This window comes from Mya arenaria, chromosome 5 (assembly GCF_026914265.1).
Source record: "Mya arenaria isolate MELC-2E11 chromosome 5, ASM2691426v1".
Taxonomy (NCBI): domain Eukaryota; kingdom Metazoa; phylum Mollusca; class Bivalvia; order Myida; family Myidae; genus Mya; species Mya arenaria.
Window position 1 is genome coordinate 73081477 of NC_069126.1, and position 15148 is coordinate 73096624.

At 40.8% G+C, this 15148-nt stretch overlaps 1 protein-coding gene across 2 annotated transcripts in view; it reads right to left on the bottom strand.

The window, feature by feature from the left end:
- The window catches only part of LOC128234897 (kelch-like protein 18), a 38455-nt gene that overhangs the window by 4920 nt on the left and 18387 nt on the right, over nt 1-15148 (bottom strand). Inside the window, exons 4-11 of one of the 2 annotated variants that reach the window (XM_052949507.1) lie at nt 13198-13396; nt 11746-11906; nt 5126-5170; nt 2808-2899; nt 2175-2282; nt 1365-1479; nt 593-697; nt 33-144 (exon numbers count right to left, since the gene is read on the bottom strand). In XM_052949507.1, coding sequence (XP_052805467.1) covers nt 33-144; nt 593-697; nt 1365-1479; nt 2175-2282; nt 2808-2899; nt 5126-5170; nt 11746-11906; nt 13198-13396 — 937 coding nt within the window. Of the gene's footprint in view, nt 1-32; nt 145-592; nt 698-1364; nt 1480-2174; nt 2283-2807; nt 2945-5125; nt 5171-11745; nt 11907-13197; nt 13397-15148 lie in introns of both variants that reach the window. The other variant, XM_052949506.1, reaches the window with a different exon arrangement.

Consider the following 15148-nt stretch of genomic DNA (forward strand, 5'->3'; position numbering starts at 1 on the left):
CAGTCATTTGCATTGTTAAAAAATTTTCTTACAGAGTCAAATATAGACAATCCATCATGGCCTCCGCAGGCATATATTTCCCCGTCAAGGACCGTAACTCCGGATGCACTCCTGTGTTTTAACATGTTGGAAAGAATTGTCCAGCTGGAGTAAAAAATTGATTCTATGAATTGATTTTGTTATATATCGACACTGTACAACATAGCTCTATGATACACTCATCTTAAAAAGCTGATGATACTTTAGTGCAAAATGCAAAAGAAATTATTTGTAACTAAATGAAATGGCAAATGCATATAATCTCTCTTCACAGCTTTGTTCTAAACAAATAGCTCCAACAATATGAATATATTTAAAGAAGTAAGTATTTTTTACAATCCATATTTACTACTCTTTTTAATCAAGTGCTATTTTGTTAATAGTAAATACACCAGCCTTGAAAAACACATGGTCAGATGCGCCTGGTACTGATCAAGTGACTGGAATAATGTACCAGGGAGGGAAAGGTTGCTGAGGACAAGACAATGTGAAAAATATAAATCTGTAAGTTTTATGTTTATTGATTAAATGTAAAATAATTTCATCTACATACACATTGTTTTCTGGGTCAAACACCTCCACAGATTTTAGGGAGGTAACTCCGTCATAACCACCAAGAACGTACAAACGTCTATTGAGCGCAGCGGCCCCTAGGGCACTGGAAATATCAATAATCAGTACACTAAAGTTTGTTCAATACATACACATTATGTTCAGCATCAAAACTTCTATAAATCTACAATATTTAACTCTCTCATACCCATCAAGACAAACAAATGCCGGTTAAGTGCAGCAGACCATCAGGCACTAATTAGATCAATAATTAAGTACACAAAAGTACTAAAATATATTTCTAACTTAGTGATTTAATGTAAGATAAGCTTCATCACAAAGCCAAAAGGTGTACAGGTATCTAATATTTCCGAAATTGTTAGAGCAGTCATGGCAATAAGTCTTTTGGATGAACAAGTTAGAATTCTTACACCAGGGGCCGTATTCAATAAGCATCTTAGTGAATTTTTTCAACTTAGTGAGATTTTCATAATTTTTGACAACAATTATTTTAAAAACCCGCTACTTTTTATCAGATTTATTCATATGCATAAAATTATATTGTTTAGACCATTTTTCTTGCTTATTTTCATATTCTTGGTGTACAAACATTGTTCGTTTTCTTAAAATTCAAATTAGAAAAAAAGCCATTTTTCACTAAGTTGAAAATTGTTACTACTAGTAGGATGCTTATTGAATACAGTCCCAGTGGTTGTCATAAGAAAACTCATCAAACTCTGCTATTAAATAGGTTGAGACAGTACAGTGTTCACCTTCTTTTACAGTTCATGGCTGCAACTTTTTTCCATCGTTTAGTTGACTGATCAAACACTTCCACTGTACTTAGTCGGTCCTGTCCATCATAACCCCCTATAGCATACAGCTGACCTGCAAATACAATATATTTGTTCAAAGGTGGCACTCTTTCAAATCAGTTTGCACTTCCTTTTCTGTATAATGAGATACAAGTTGAGGCATTGGAGGAATAACAAGTAGTGGGACATAAAAATGCTCTAAGAGGGAATAGCCAGAAGGGTCATAAAAAGGAGCATTCTCATTCATCAGAGTTTTGACAATGATAAATCTAACCTTTGATTCAAACCCTGTTAAACCGAGTGCAAAACTATAGTGTTTGTTTGACTTTTTTCATTGGCTATAGGCAATCGACACGGTTTGCGGACTCCCCAATAGTAAAGGACAAATGTCTCTGATTGACTAAAATTTTCTTCTGTTTTCTCTCACAATCTGGGAGATTGACCAAAATGTTGTACGCATAGCATCATCACTCTGGTTTTCGAAAATGATGAAAGAATAACAAGTTGGGGACATAAGAATGCAAAGAAGGTGGGGGTATAAGATCGCATAGCAAAGTGGAAAATTAACTAAGTCAGGAGAAATATCCTTGTCTGATATTCTTGTACATAGTATGCAATTATCTAATTGTAAATAGCCATGTATTAATTTACAACCAGGAAGTGTGCATATTAAGGTAAAAAGAGTTGCCACTGTAGTCAAAAAAAAATATATATATATATTAATATACATGTATTTCATAGCAAATGAGATCACAGAGTGAGACTAACCATTAAGGACAGCTACTCCAACACGACTTCTCATGGTACTCATTGCCTCAGCAACGCTCCAGCGACTTACCAAAGGGTCAAAACACTCCACCGTGCTCAAAGAATCTCCTGCAAATGTATGCAAAAAACAACAACAAATATTAGAAATGGACTTTATAATTTTCATTCATTTTCATTCGTTATATGCTTTCTGGTGGGTTATAGAGATTTATCAAAATTTTTGCCTGCTCCCATTTCCAAAAGTATCATCAGCACAGTGCTGGGACACAATTTTAACTACAATGACATTGAGGTGGAAAATAATTTGGCATGCTTTCCAGAAAAATACACAACTACCATTAACTGTCATTTTAAAGACATTTTAGGCATATATAACATAATAAAATTGTTTTAATGTAAGATGGTAGTATTTATTTCACTCATGGCTATGCCACTCATGTAATATACCTTTCTGGCTCACTCAGTGAATTTTATTGTGATCTTGCACGAACAAAAACAAATATCCTCCATCTCTTTCAATTATGAACTAAAGAAAATTTACATTACCGTAAATGACCTATAAAGCACTCATGGCTTTTTACATGCAATTAAGAGAAATCCTCCTATGAGGCTGATTGATTTTACATGCATTACCTGATGAAGTAAGTCCTCCAACAGCGTAGATCATGCCGGGGATGTCCGAACAACACCGGGGCCGAGCCTTGAATGTCTGTAGTAATGGCCGCCTCTCAAGCATCAGGTGGTAGTCCCTCGCTACATCTAGTAGGTCCCTGTAGTATACAGTAAAACAGAATGTAGTTATGGCCGCCTCTCAAGCATCAGGTGGTAGTCTCTCGCTACATCTAGTAGGTCCCTGAATGATACAGTAAAACAGAATGTAGTTATGGCCGCCTCTCAGGCATCAGGTGGTAGTCTCTCGCTACATCTAGTAGGTCCCTGAATGATACAGTAAAACAGAATGTAGTTATGGCCGCCTCTCAAGCATCAGGTGGTAGTCTCTCGCTACATCTAGTAGGTCCCTGTAGTATACAGTAAAACAGAATGTAGTTATGGCCGCCTCTCAAGCATCAGGTGGTAGTCTCTCGCTACATCTAGTAGGTCCCTGAATGATAAGTAAAACAGAATGTAGTTATGGCCGCCTCTCAGGCATCAGGTGGTAGTCTCTCGCAACATCTAGTAGGTCCCTGAATGATAAGTAAAACAGAATGTAGTTATGGCCGCCTCTCAGGCATCAGGTGGTAGTCTTTCGCAACATCTAGTAGGTCCCTGTATAATACAGTAAAACAGAATGTAGTTACCGCAACCTCTCAAGCATCAGGTGGTAGTCTCTCGCAACATCTAGTAGGTCCCTGAATGATAAGTAAAACAGAATGTTGTTACGGCCGCCTCTCAAGCATCAGGTGGTAGTCTCTCGCTACATCTAGTAGGTCCCTGTAGTATACAGTAAAACAGAATATAGTTATGGCCGCCTCTCAAGCATCAGGTGGTAGTCCCTCGCTACATCTAGTAGGTCCCTGTAGTATACAGTAAAACAGAATGTTGTTACGGCCGCCTCTCAAGCATCAGGTGGTAGTCCCTCGCTACATCTAGTAGGTCCCTGAATGATAAGTAAAACAGAATGTTGTTACGGCCGCCTCTCAAGCATCAGGTGGTAGTCCCTCGCTACATCTAGTAGGTCCCTGTAGTATACAGTAAAACAGAATGTAGTTACGGCCGCCTCTCAAGCATCAGGTGGTAGTCCCTCGCTACATCTAGTAGGTCCCTGTAGTATACAGTAAAACAGAATGTAGTTACCGCAACCTCTCAAGCATCAGGTGGTAGTCTCTCGCAACATCTAGTAGGTCCCTGAATGATAAGTAAAACAGAATGTAGTTATGGCCGCCTCTCAGGCATCAGGTGGTAGTCCCTCGCAACATCTAGTAGGTCCCTGAATGATAAGTAAAACAGAATGTAGTTATGGCCGCCTCTCAAGCATCAGGTGGTAGTCCCTCGCTACATCTAGTAGGTCCCTGAATGATAAGTAAAACAGAATGTAGTTATGGCCGCCTCTCAAGCATCAGGTGGTAGTCCCTCGCAACATCTAGTAGGTCCCTGAATGATAAGTAAAACAAAATGTAGCTACCGCCACCTCTCAGGCATCAGGTGGTAGTCTCTCGCAACATCTAGTAGGTCCCTGTATAATACAGTAAAACAGAATGTAGTTATGGCCGCCTCTCAAGCATCAGGTGGTAGTCTCTCGCTACATCTAGTAGGTCCCTGAATGATAAGTAAAACAGAATGTAGTTATGGCCGCCTCTCAGGCATCAGGTGGTAGTCCCTCGCAACATCTAGTAGGTCCCTGAATGATAAGTAAAACAGAATGTAGTTATGGCCGCCTCTCAGGCATCAGGTGGTAGTCTCTCGCAACATCTAGTAGGTCCCTGAATGATAAGTAAAACAGAATGTAGTTATGGCCGCCTCTCAGGCATCAGGTGGTAGTCCCTCGCAACATCTAGTAGATCCCTGAATGATACAGTAAAATAGAATACAGTTATGGCCGCCTCTCAAGCATCAGGTGGTAGTCCCTCGCAACATCTAGTAGGTCCCTGAATGATAAGTAAAACAGAATGTAGTTATGGCCGCCTCTCAGGCATCAGGTGGTAGTCTCTCGCAACATCTAGTAGGTCCCTGAATGATAAGTAAAACAGAATGTAGTTATGGCCGCCTCTCAGGCATCAGGTGGTAGTCCCTCGCAACATCTAGTAGGTCCCTGAATAATACAGTAAAACAGAATGTAGTTATGGCCGCCTCTCAAGCATCAGGTGGTAGTCCCTCGCTACATCTAGTAGGTCCCTGAATGATAAGTAAAACAGAATGTAATTATGGCTGCCTCTCAAGCATCAGGTGGTAGTCCCTCGCAACATCTAGTAGGTCCCTGAATGATAAGTAAAACAGAATGTAGTTACCGCCACCTCTCAGGCATCAGGTGGTAGTCTCTCGCAACATCTAGTAGGTCCCTGAATGATAAGTAAAACAGAATGTAGTTACGGCCGCCTCTCAGGCATCAGGTGGTAGTCTCTCGCAACATCTAGTAGGTCACTGAATGATAAGTAAACAGAATGTAGTTATGGCCGCCTCTCAGGCATCAGGTGGTAGTCCCTCGCAACATCTAGTAGGTCCCTGAATGATACAGTAAAATAGAATACAGTTATGGCCGCCTCTCAAGCATCAGGTGGTAGTCCCTCGCAACATCTAGTAGGTCCCTGAATGATAAGTAAAACAGAATGTAGTTATGGCCGCCTCTCAAGCATCAGGTGGTAGTCTCTCGCAACATCTAGTAGGTCCCTGAATGATAAGTAAAACAGAATGTAGTTATGGCCGCCTCTCAGGCATCAGGTGGTAGTCTCTCGCAACATCTAGTAGGTCCCTGAATGATAAGTAAAACAGAATGTAGTTATGGCCGCCTCTCAGGCATCAGGTGGTAGTCCCTCGCAACATCTAGTAGGTCCCTGAATGATACAGTAAAATAGAATACAGTTATGGCCGCCTCTCAGGCATCAGGTGGTAGTCTCTCGCTACATCTAGTAGGTCCCTGAATGATAAGTAAAACAGAATGTAGTTATGGCCGCCTCTCAGGCATCAGGTGGTAGTCTCTCGCAACATCTAGTAGGTCCCTGAATGATAAGTAAAACAGAATATAGTTATGGCCGCCTCTCAAGCATCAGGTGGTAGTCTCTCGCTACATCTAGTAGGTCCCTGTAGTATACAGTAAAACAGAATGTTGTTACGGCCGCCTCTCAAGCATCAGGTGGTAGTCTCTCGCTACATCTAGTAGATCCCTGAATGATACAGTAAAATAGAATACAGTTATGGCCGCCTCTCAAGCATCAGGTGGTAGTCCCTCGCAACATCTAGTAGGTCCCTGAATGATAAGTAAAACAGAATGTAGTTATGGCCGCCTCTCAGGCATCAGGTGGTAGTCCCTCGCTACATCTAGTAGGTCCCTGAATGATAAGTAAAACAGAATGTAGTTATGGCCGCCTCTCAAGCATCAGGTGGTAGTCTCTCGCAACATCTAGTAGGTCCCTGAATGATAAGTAAAACAGAATGTAGTTATGGCCGCCTCTCAGGCATCAGGTGGTAGTCCCTCGCTACATCTAGTAGGTCCCTGAATGATAAGTAAAACAGAATGTAGTTATGGCCGCCTCTCAGGCATCAGGTGGTAGTCCCTCGCTACATCTAGTAGGTCCCTGAATAATACAGTAAAACAGAATGTAGTTATGGCCGCCTCTCAGGCATCAGGTGGTAGTCCCTCGCAACATCTAGAAGGTCCCTGAATGATACAGTAAAACAGAATGTAGTTATGGCCGCCTCTCAGGCATCAGGTGGTAGTCCCTGGCTACATCTAGTAGGTCCCTGAATGATACAGTAAAATAGAATGTAGTTATGGCCGCCTCTCAAGTATCAGGTAGTAGTATTTCGCTACATCTAGTAGGTCCCTGAATAATACAGTAAAACAGAATGTAGTTATGGCCGCCTCTCAGGCATCAGGTGGTAGTCTTTCGCCACATCTAGTAGGTCCCTGAATGATAAGTAAAACAGAATATAGTTATGGCCGCCTCTCAAGCATCAGGTGGTAGTCTCTCGCTACATCTAGTAGGTCCCTGAATGATACAGTAAAACAGAATGTAGTTATGGCCGCCTCTCAGGCATCAGGTGGTAGTCTCTCGCAACATCTAGTAGGTCCCTGAATGATAAGTAAAACAGAATGTAGTTATGGCCGCCTCTCAGGCATCAGGTGGTAGTCTCTCGCTACATCTAGTAGGTCCCTGAATGATAAGTAAAACAGAATGTAGTTATGGCCGCCTCTCAGGCATCAGGTGGTAGTCCCTCGCTACATCTAGTAGGTCCCTGAATGATAAGTAAAACAGAATATAGTTATGGCCGCCTCTCAAGCATCAGGTGGTAGTCTCTCGCTACATCTAGTAGGTCCCTGAATAATACAGTAAAACAGAATATAGTTATGGCCGCCTCTCAGGCATCAGGTGGTAGTCCCTCGCTACATCTAGTAGGTCCCTGAATGATACAGTAAAACAGAATGTAGTTATGGCCGCCTCTCAGGCATCAGGTGGTAGTCTCTCGCAACATCTAGTAGGTCCCTGAATGATAAGTAAAACAGAATATAGTTATGGCCGCCTCTCAAGCATCAGGTAGTAGTCTCTCGCTACATCTAGTAGGTCCCTGAATAATACAGTAAAACAGAATATAGTTATGGCCGCCTCTCAGGCATCAGGTGGTAGTCTCTCGCAACATCTAGTAGGTCCCTGAATGATAAGTAAAACAGAATGTAGTTATGGCCGCCTCTCAGGCATCAGGTGGTAGTCCCTCGCAACATCTAGTAGGTCCCTGAATGATAAGTAAAACAGAATGTTGTTACGGCCGCCTCTCAAGCATCAGGTGGTAGTCTCTGGCAACATCTAGTAGGTCCCTGAATGATAAGTAAAACAGAATGTAGTTATGGCCGCCTCTCAAGCATCAGGTGGTAGTCCCTCGCTACATCTAGTAGGTCCCTGTAGTATACAGTAAAACAGAATATAGTTACGGCCGCCTCTCAAGCATCAGGTGGTAGTCTCTCGCTACATCTAGTAGGTCCCTGTAGTATACAGTAAAACAGAATGTAGTTATGGCCGCCTCTCAAGCATCAGGTGGTAGTCCCTCGCTACATCTAGTAGGTCCCTGAATGATACAGTAAAACAGAATGTAGTTATGGCCGCCTCTCAGGCATCAGGTGGTAGTCCCTCGCAACATCTAGTAGGTCCCTGTATAATACAGTAAAATAGAATACAGTTATGGCCGCCTCTCAGGCATCAGGTGGTAGTCTCTCGCTACATCTAGTAGGTCCCTGAATAATACAGTAAAATAGAATACAGTTATGGCCGCCTCTCAAGCATCAGGTGGTAGTCTCTCGCTACATCTAGTAGGTCCCTGAATGATACAGTAAAACAGAATGTAGTTATGGCCGCCTCTCAGGCATCAGGTGGTAGTCTCTCGCAACATCTAGTAGGTCCCTGAATGATACAGTAAAACAGAATGTAGTTATGGCCGCCTCTCAGGCATCAGGTGGTAGTCCCTCGCAACATCTAGTAGGTCCCTGTATAATACAGTAAAATAGAATACAGTTATGGCCGCCTCTCAGGCATCAGGTGGTAGTCCCTCGCTACATCTAGTAGGTCCCTGAATAATACAGTAAAATAGAATACAGTTATGGCCGCCTCTCAGGCATCAGGTGGTAGTCTCTCGCTACATCTAGTAGGTCCCTGAATGATAAGTAAAACAGAATGTTGTTACGGCCGCCTCTCAAGTATCAGGTGGTAGTCCCTCGCAACATCTAGTAGGTCCCTGAATGATAAGTAAAACAGAATGTAGTTACCGCCACCTCTCAAGCATCAGGTGGTAGTCCCTCGCAACATCTAGTAGGTCCCTGAATGATAAGTAAAACAGAATGTAGTTACCGCCACCTCTCAAGTATCAGGTGGTAGTCCCTCGCAACATCTAGTAGGTCCCTGAATAATACAGTAAAACAGAATGTAGTTACCGCCACCTCTCAAGCATCAGGTGGTAGTCTCTCGCTACATCTAGTAGGTCCCTGAATGATAAGTAAAACAGAATGTAGTTATGGCCGCCTCTCAGGCATCAGGTGGTAGTCCCTCGCAACATCTAGTAGGTCCCTGTATAATACAGTAAAATAGAATACAGTTATGGCCGCCTCTCAGGCATCAGGTGGTAGTCTCTCGCAACATCTAGTAGGTCCCTGAATGATACAGTAAAACAGAATGTAGTTATGGCCGCCTCTCAGGCATCAGGTGGTAGTCCCTCGCAACATCTAGTAGGTCCCTGTATAATACAGTAAAATAGAATGTAGTTATGGCCGCCTCTCAAGCATCAGGTGGTAGTCCCTCGCAACATCTAGTAGGTCCCTGAATGATACAGTAAAACAGAATGTAGTTATGGCCGCCTCTCAGGCATCAGGTGGTAGTCCCTCGCAACATCTAGTAGGTCCCTGTATAATACAGTAAAATAGAATGTAGTTATGGCCGCCTCTCAAGCATCAGGTGGTAGTCTCTCGCTACATCTAGTAGGTCCCTGTAGTATACAGTAAAACAGAATGTAGTTATGGCCGCCTCTCAAGCATCAGGTGGTAGTCCCTCGCAACATCTAGTAGGTCCCTGTATAATACAGTAAAATAGAATGTAGTTATGGCCGCCTCTCAGGCATCAGGTGGTAGTCCCTCGCAACATCTAGTAGGTCCCTGTATAATACAGTAAAATAGAATACAGTTATGGCCGCCTCTCAGGCATCAGGTGGTAGTCTCTCGCAACATCTAGTAGGTCCCTGAATGATACAGTAAAACAGAATGTAGTTATGGCCGCCTCTCAGGCATCAGGTGGTAGTCCCTCGCAACATCTAGTAGGTCCCTGTATAATACAGTAAAATAGAATACAGTTATGGCCGCCTCTCAGGCATCAGGTGGTAGTCCCTCGCTACATCTAGTAGGTCCCTGAATAATACAGTAAAACAGAATGTAGTTATGGCCGCCTCTCAGGCATCAGGTAGTAGTATTTCGCCACATCTAGTAGGTCCCTGTATAATACAGTAAAATAGAATACAGTTATGGCCGCCTCTCAGGCATCAGGTGGTAGTCCCTCGCTACATCTAGTAGGTCCCTGAATGATACAGTAAAACAGAATGTAGTTATGGCCGCCTCTCAGGCATCAGGTGGTAGTCTCTCGCAACATCTAGTAGGTCCCTGTATAATACAGTAAAACAGAATGTAGTTATGGCCGCCTCTCAAGCATCAGGTGGTAGTCCCTCGCAACATCTAGTAGGTCCCTGAATGATAAGTAAAACAGAATACAGTTATGGCCGCCTCTCAGGCATCAGGTGGTAGTCTCTCGCTATATCCAGTAGGTCCCTGAATGATAAGTAAAACAGAATGTTGTTACGGCCGCCTCTCAAGTATCAGGTGGTAGTCCCTCGCAACATCTAGTAGGTCCCTGAATGATACAGTAAAATAGAATACAGTTATGGCCGCCTCTCAGGCATCAGGTGGTAGTCTCTCGCTACATCTAGTAGGTCCCTGAATGATAAGTAAAACAGAATGTTGTTACGGCCGCCTCTCAAGTATCAGGTGGTAGTCCCTCGCTACATCTAGTAGGTCCCTGAATGATACAGTAAAATAGAATACAGTTATGGCCGCCTCTCAGGCATCAGGTGGTAGTCTCTCGCTACATCTAGTAGGTCCCTGAATGATAAGTAAAACAGAATGTTGTTACGGCCGCCTCTCAAGTATCAGGTGGTAGTCCCTCGCAACATCTAGTAGGTCCCTGAATGATAAGTAAAACAGAATGTAGTTACCGCCACCTTTCAAGCATCAGGTGGTAGTCCCTCGCAACATCTAGTAGGTCCCTGAATGATAAGTAAAACAGAATGTAGTTACCGCCACCTCTCAAGTATCAGGTGGTAGTCCCTCGCAACATCTAGTAAGTCCCTGAATAATACAGTAAAACAGAATGTAGTTACCGCCACCTCTCAAGCATCAGGTGGTAGTCTCTCGCAACATCTAGTAGGTCCCTGAATGATAAGTAAAACAGAATGTTGTTACGGCCGCCTCTCAAGTATCAGGTGGTAGTCCCTCGCTACATATAGTAGGTCACTGTATAATACAGTAAAGCAGAATCATGCTGGTACAATTGATCTGTGATTCTGTCTGGAGAAACAGCATACATTGTTTTAGCATGCATATGCTGCCTTTTCTTATATCTGGAGAGACAGATTGTTTTTGGTTGAAAAAAGAGTATCTGTACTTATATCTAGCAAGATAGAGTGAATTGTTGAATGTCTGTAAAACACTGTCGGGTAGTCTTGAAGGTCTGGAGCCGTATTGATTAAAGTGTAAACATTCAACTTTTAAGAGAAATATTTTGAATATTACTCATCAAATATTTTATATATTTATTTTTCATAAAATTTATTCACATCCGTTTTTTATTTTGACCATTTTCTTGCTTATTTTAATATTTTTGGTATTAACCCACTGCTCATTTTAACATTGCTAGTTTTCTTTAAATTTAACTTAGCAAAAAAGGATTTTTTCACTAGGATCAAAATTTTCCCTAAAATGCTTTATGAATACAATCCGTGGAGTTATGGCCGTTATTCTGCTTATCTTGCTACTTGTTCATCTGACAAGAATCCATTATTTTAGGACAACAGTAGTGCACACTCCAACCAGCACCTTTCCTAATTTTGCAGGTCAACTATAGAACAGCATTTTTTTAATATTTTTGTTTATTAATATTAATACCCCCAACCAAAAAGCTGATCAGAATAAAGTTCAAATGCAATAACCCCATACAATAATTCTGCAGCAAATACAAATAGAAAGTGAAAGTATGTTACACAGTAAATAATTATAAATTTTAAAGTTAAAATAATGCCACGACTAACATTGAAAATGACCGCAATACCGATGAGTCAAGGCTATGATACTACTGCTACTTTTTTCAGAAAATAAGATGAGCCAATGAAATACCTGCATTTGTGTGATGATTTGATCAGCTCTTCTGTAGCCACCCGGTCACTCAGAAACTGCGGGGTGAGCAGGGGCAGGCGAACTTTCACCATCAACTCAGGAAGGCAGTCTTGACGGGAATCAATTTCTTTCTTTACCCAAAGCAGGACAGCCTCATAAACCTGGACAAAAACATTTGAATACATCAAAACTTGATAAAAATCAAGAATCAAACATGATTTAATGTTTGTTTAATTAAATTAAGAGATGCATTTCTATTTCTAACCAAACATGTATTCCTTGCATTTTAAAAGATCTTTTCTCCCACCTCAGATAGATATGGAACTCCTTTTTTATTGTCATCACACAATTACCTCCCTTGTTGAAAACCGTCATCAGTAGCATCATTTTTTTTTCTCATTTATTTTTTACACAGAGTAATCAATACACATACATTAAGGCAGTAATGTCATAATAACAATTCTATGTTGTTGTTGTTGGGTTTTTTTGGGGGGGGGGGGATTTAGCATCTGTAGCATCATGGAAACCTTGTGTTGTGGTAATATTTTAAATGCAAATTATTTATTTCTCGCTTAAAATGACACCAAAATAATTTTTAGGCTGCATTCAAAAAATAATGCTGCACTATCCTCAAAACTATTTAAAAAAAGATTTGACTTTTTTTACATAATCTGAATCACTATGCGCATATCCAACACAACCATGAATTATCCATATCTATAGGCAAGTTGTTATCACTAAGCACAAAAGAGTTCCTGCGAAAAAAATACATTTAAACCTTATTGTGCTTAACTGAGTTTGGAGAAAAAGCATCTACCATAGCCGCTAGTATAAGACAGGTTCATCCCAACCCTCGCACAGGGTGTTCTGCACCCTACACTTGGTTTGGGATAAACCTATCTTACACTTTCGGCCATGAAAGATACTTAATATATTCTTACACTCACATAATGTTCTTACTGAGTTCTTACCAGAAACACTTTTATTAAAGGGATTTTGTGTTTTAATTATTGCTGTAACTTGGCGAATCAAATCAGAAACAATCTTCATACTAGGGACTGGAACTGGGACAAATAACTTAATGAAATAATCAAATATTGGAAATGATTGGAGAGGCCATTGATCAATCATGTGTCCATCTGCTGATTTTCTTACAGAGCCTGACATTTCCAGATTAACCATGAAGCCTTGAAGCTAACATCAACTTATTGTTTCCATACACAGTGAGTGATGCATTTTGCTCGAATACAGAGTCTCAAACACATTTTTTTTTCCTGAAGTCCAGTAATTTTTAAAGAATTTTTTTTTTTATAATAACTTGTAATATATGAACTAAACTGTCTGGCACTCCAAAATCTTTTGCTCAAGACTCATGGTAATGAAATATGCAAGTCCAAGGACATATTCAAACAGATTTTAAAATGAATCACTGACAAGGAAACTATAGCTAACCTGTTCCTCTGTGCTAACATTCAGCTCGTCCCTGCCCAAGATATCAAGGACATCTGTCCGGGGAAGGTTCAAGAACTCTTCCGATCTCATCACATCCTTAAAGTGTTTCTGGACGTATTTGTTAGCAGCCTCCACTAGTCCTGTACACATGTACTGGTCAGCGAAACTCCGCACTCCAAGGCAGTTTGTTGGATGAAGTCTGCAAATGAATTAATCAGCTAGTAACAATAAGAATAGTGTGGGGCTATTTTTAGCCGCCTCTATTAGTCTAGGCCACATTGTACTGGTCAGTAAAACTTTACATTTGGCAGGGTGAATCCTTGAAATAAATAATTCAGAATGGCTGTAGAGTATCAATTACTGGTAAACTGCATTTCAATTAAACAGTGACAGTAAAATTGCAGTTTTTTTCTTGCTACTTTATCTTACAAGATAAACTTATAGGTATTCATAGATACATTGTAAGATATAGTGATACATGGATATTTCATTTAAGAAAGTTTCTTGAAACATTATAGTTTTGCACATGCTGTTTTTTGGACAACACTGCTAGACTAATATTTAGGCTCCGATTATATACATGTCAAACAATGTACATAGAACAAACTACAGACAAGATACGAGATTTACCAGTACAATGTACCTTCAACCAACTACTGACAAGCTATGAGATTTACCAGTACATGTACCACTACAATGTACCTTCAACCAACTACTGACAAGCTACAAGATTTACCAGTACAATGTACCTTCAACCAACTACTGACAAGCTATGAGATTTACCAGTACAATGTACCTTCAACCAACTACTGACAAGCTATGAGATTTACCAGTACAATGTACCTTCAACCAACTACTGACAAGCTATGAGATTTACCAGTACAATGTACCTTCAACCAACTATGACAAGCTATGAGATTTACCAGTACAATGTACCTTCAACCAACTACTGACAAGCTACAAGATTTACCAGTACAATGTACCTTCAACCAACTACTGACAAGCTATGAGATTTACCAGTACAATGTACCTTCAACCAACTACTGACAAGCTATGAGATTTACCAGTACACATACCAGTACAATGTACCTTCAACCAACTACTGACAAGCTACAAGATTTACCAGTACAATGTACCTTCAACCAACTATGACAAGCTACAAGATTTACCAGTACAATGTACCTTCAACCAACTATGACAAGCTACAAGATTTACCAGTACAATGTACCTTCAACCAACTATGACAAGCTACAAGATTTACCAGTACAATGTACCTTCAACCAACTATGACAAGCTATGAGATTTACCAGTACAATGTACCTTCAACCAACTATGACAAGCTATGAGATTTACCAGTACAATGTACCTTCAACCAACTATGACAAGCTATGAGATTTACAAGTACAATGTACCTTCAACCAACTATGACAAGCTATGAGATTTACCAGTACAATGTACCTTCAACCAACTACTGACAAGCTATGAGATTTACCAGTACAATGTACCTTCAACCAACTACTGACAAGCTATGAGATTTACCAGTACAATGTACCTTCAACCAACTACTGACAAGCTATGAGATTTACCAGTACAATGTACCTTCAACCAACTACTGACAAGCTATGAGATTTACCAGTACACATACCAGTACAATGTACCTTCAACCAACTACTGACAAGCTACAAGATTTACCAGTACAATGTACCTTCAACCAACTACTGACAAGCTACAAGATTTACCAGTACAATGTACCATCAACCAACTACTGACAAGCTATGAGATTTACCAGTACACATACCACTACAATGTACCTTCAACCAACTATGACAAGCTATGAGATTTACCAGTACACATACCAGTACAATGTACCATCAACCAACTATGACAAGCTACAAGATTTACCAGTACAATGTACCTTCAACCAACTACTGACAAGCTACAAGATTTACCA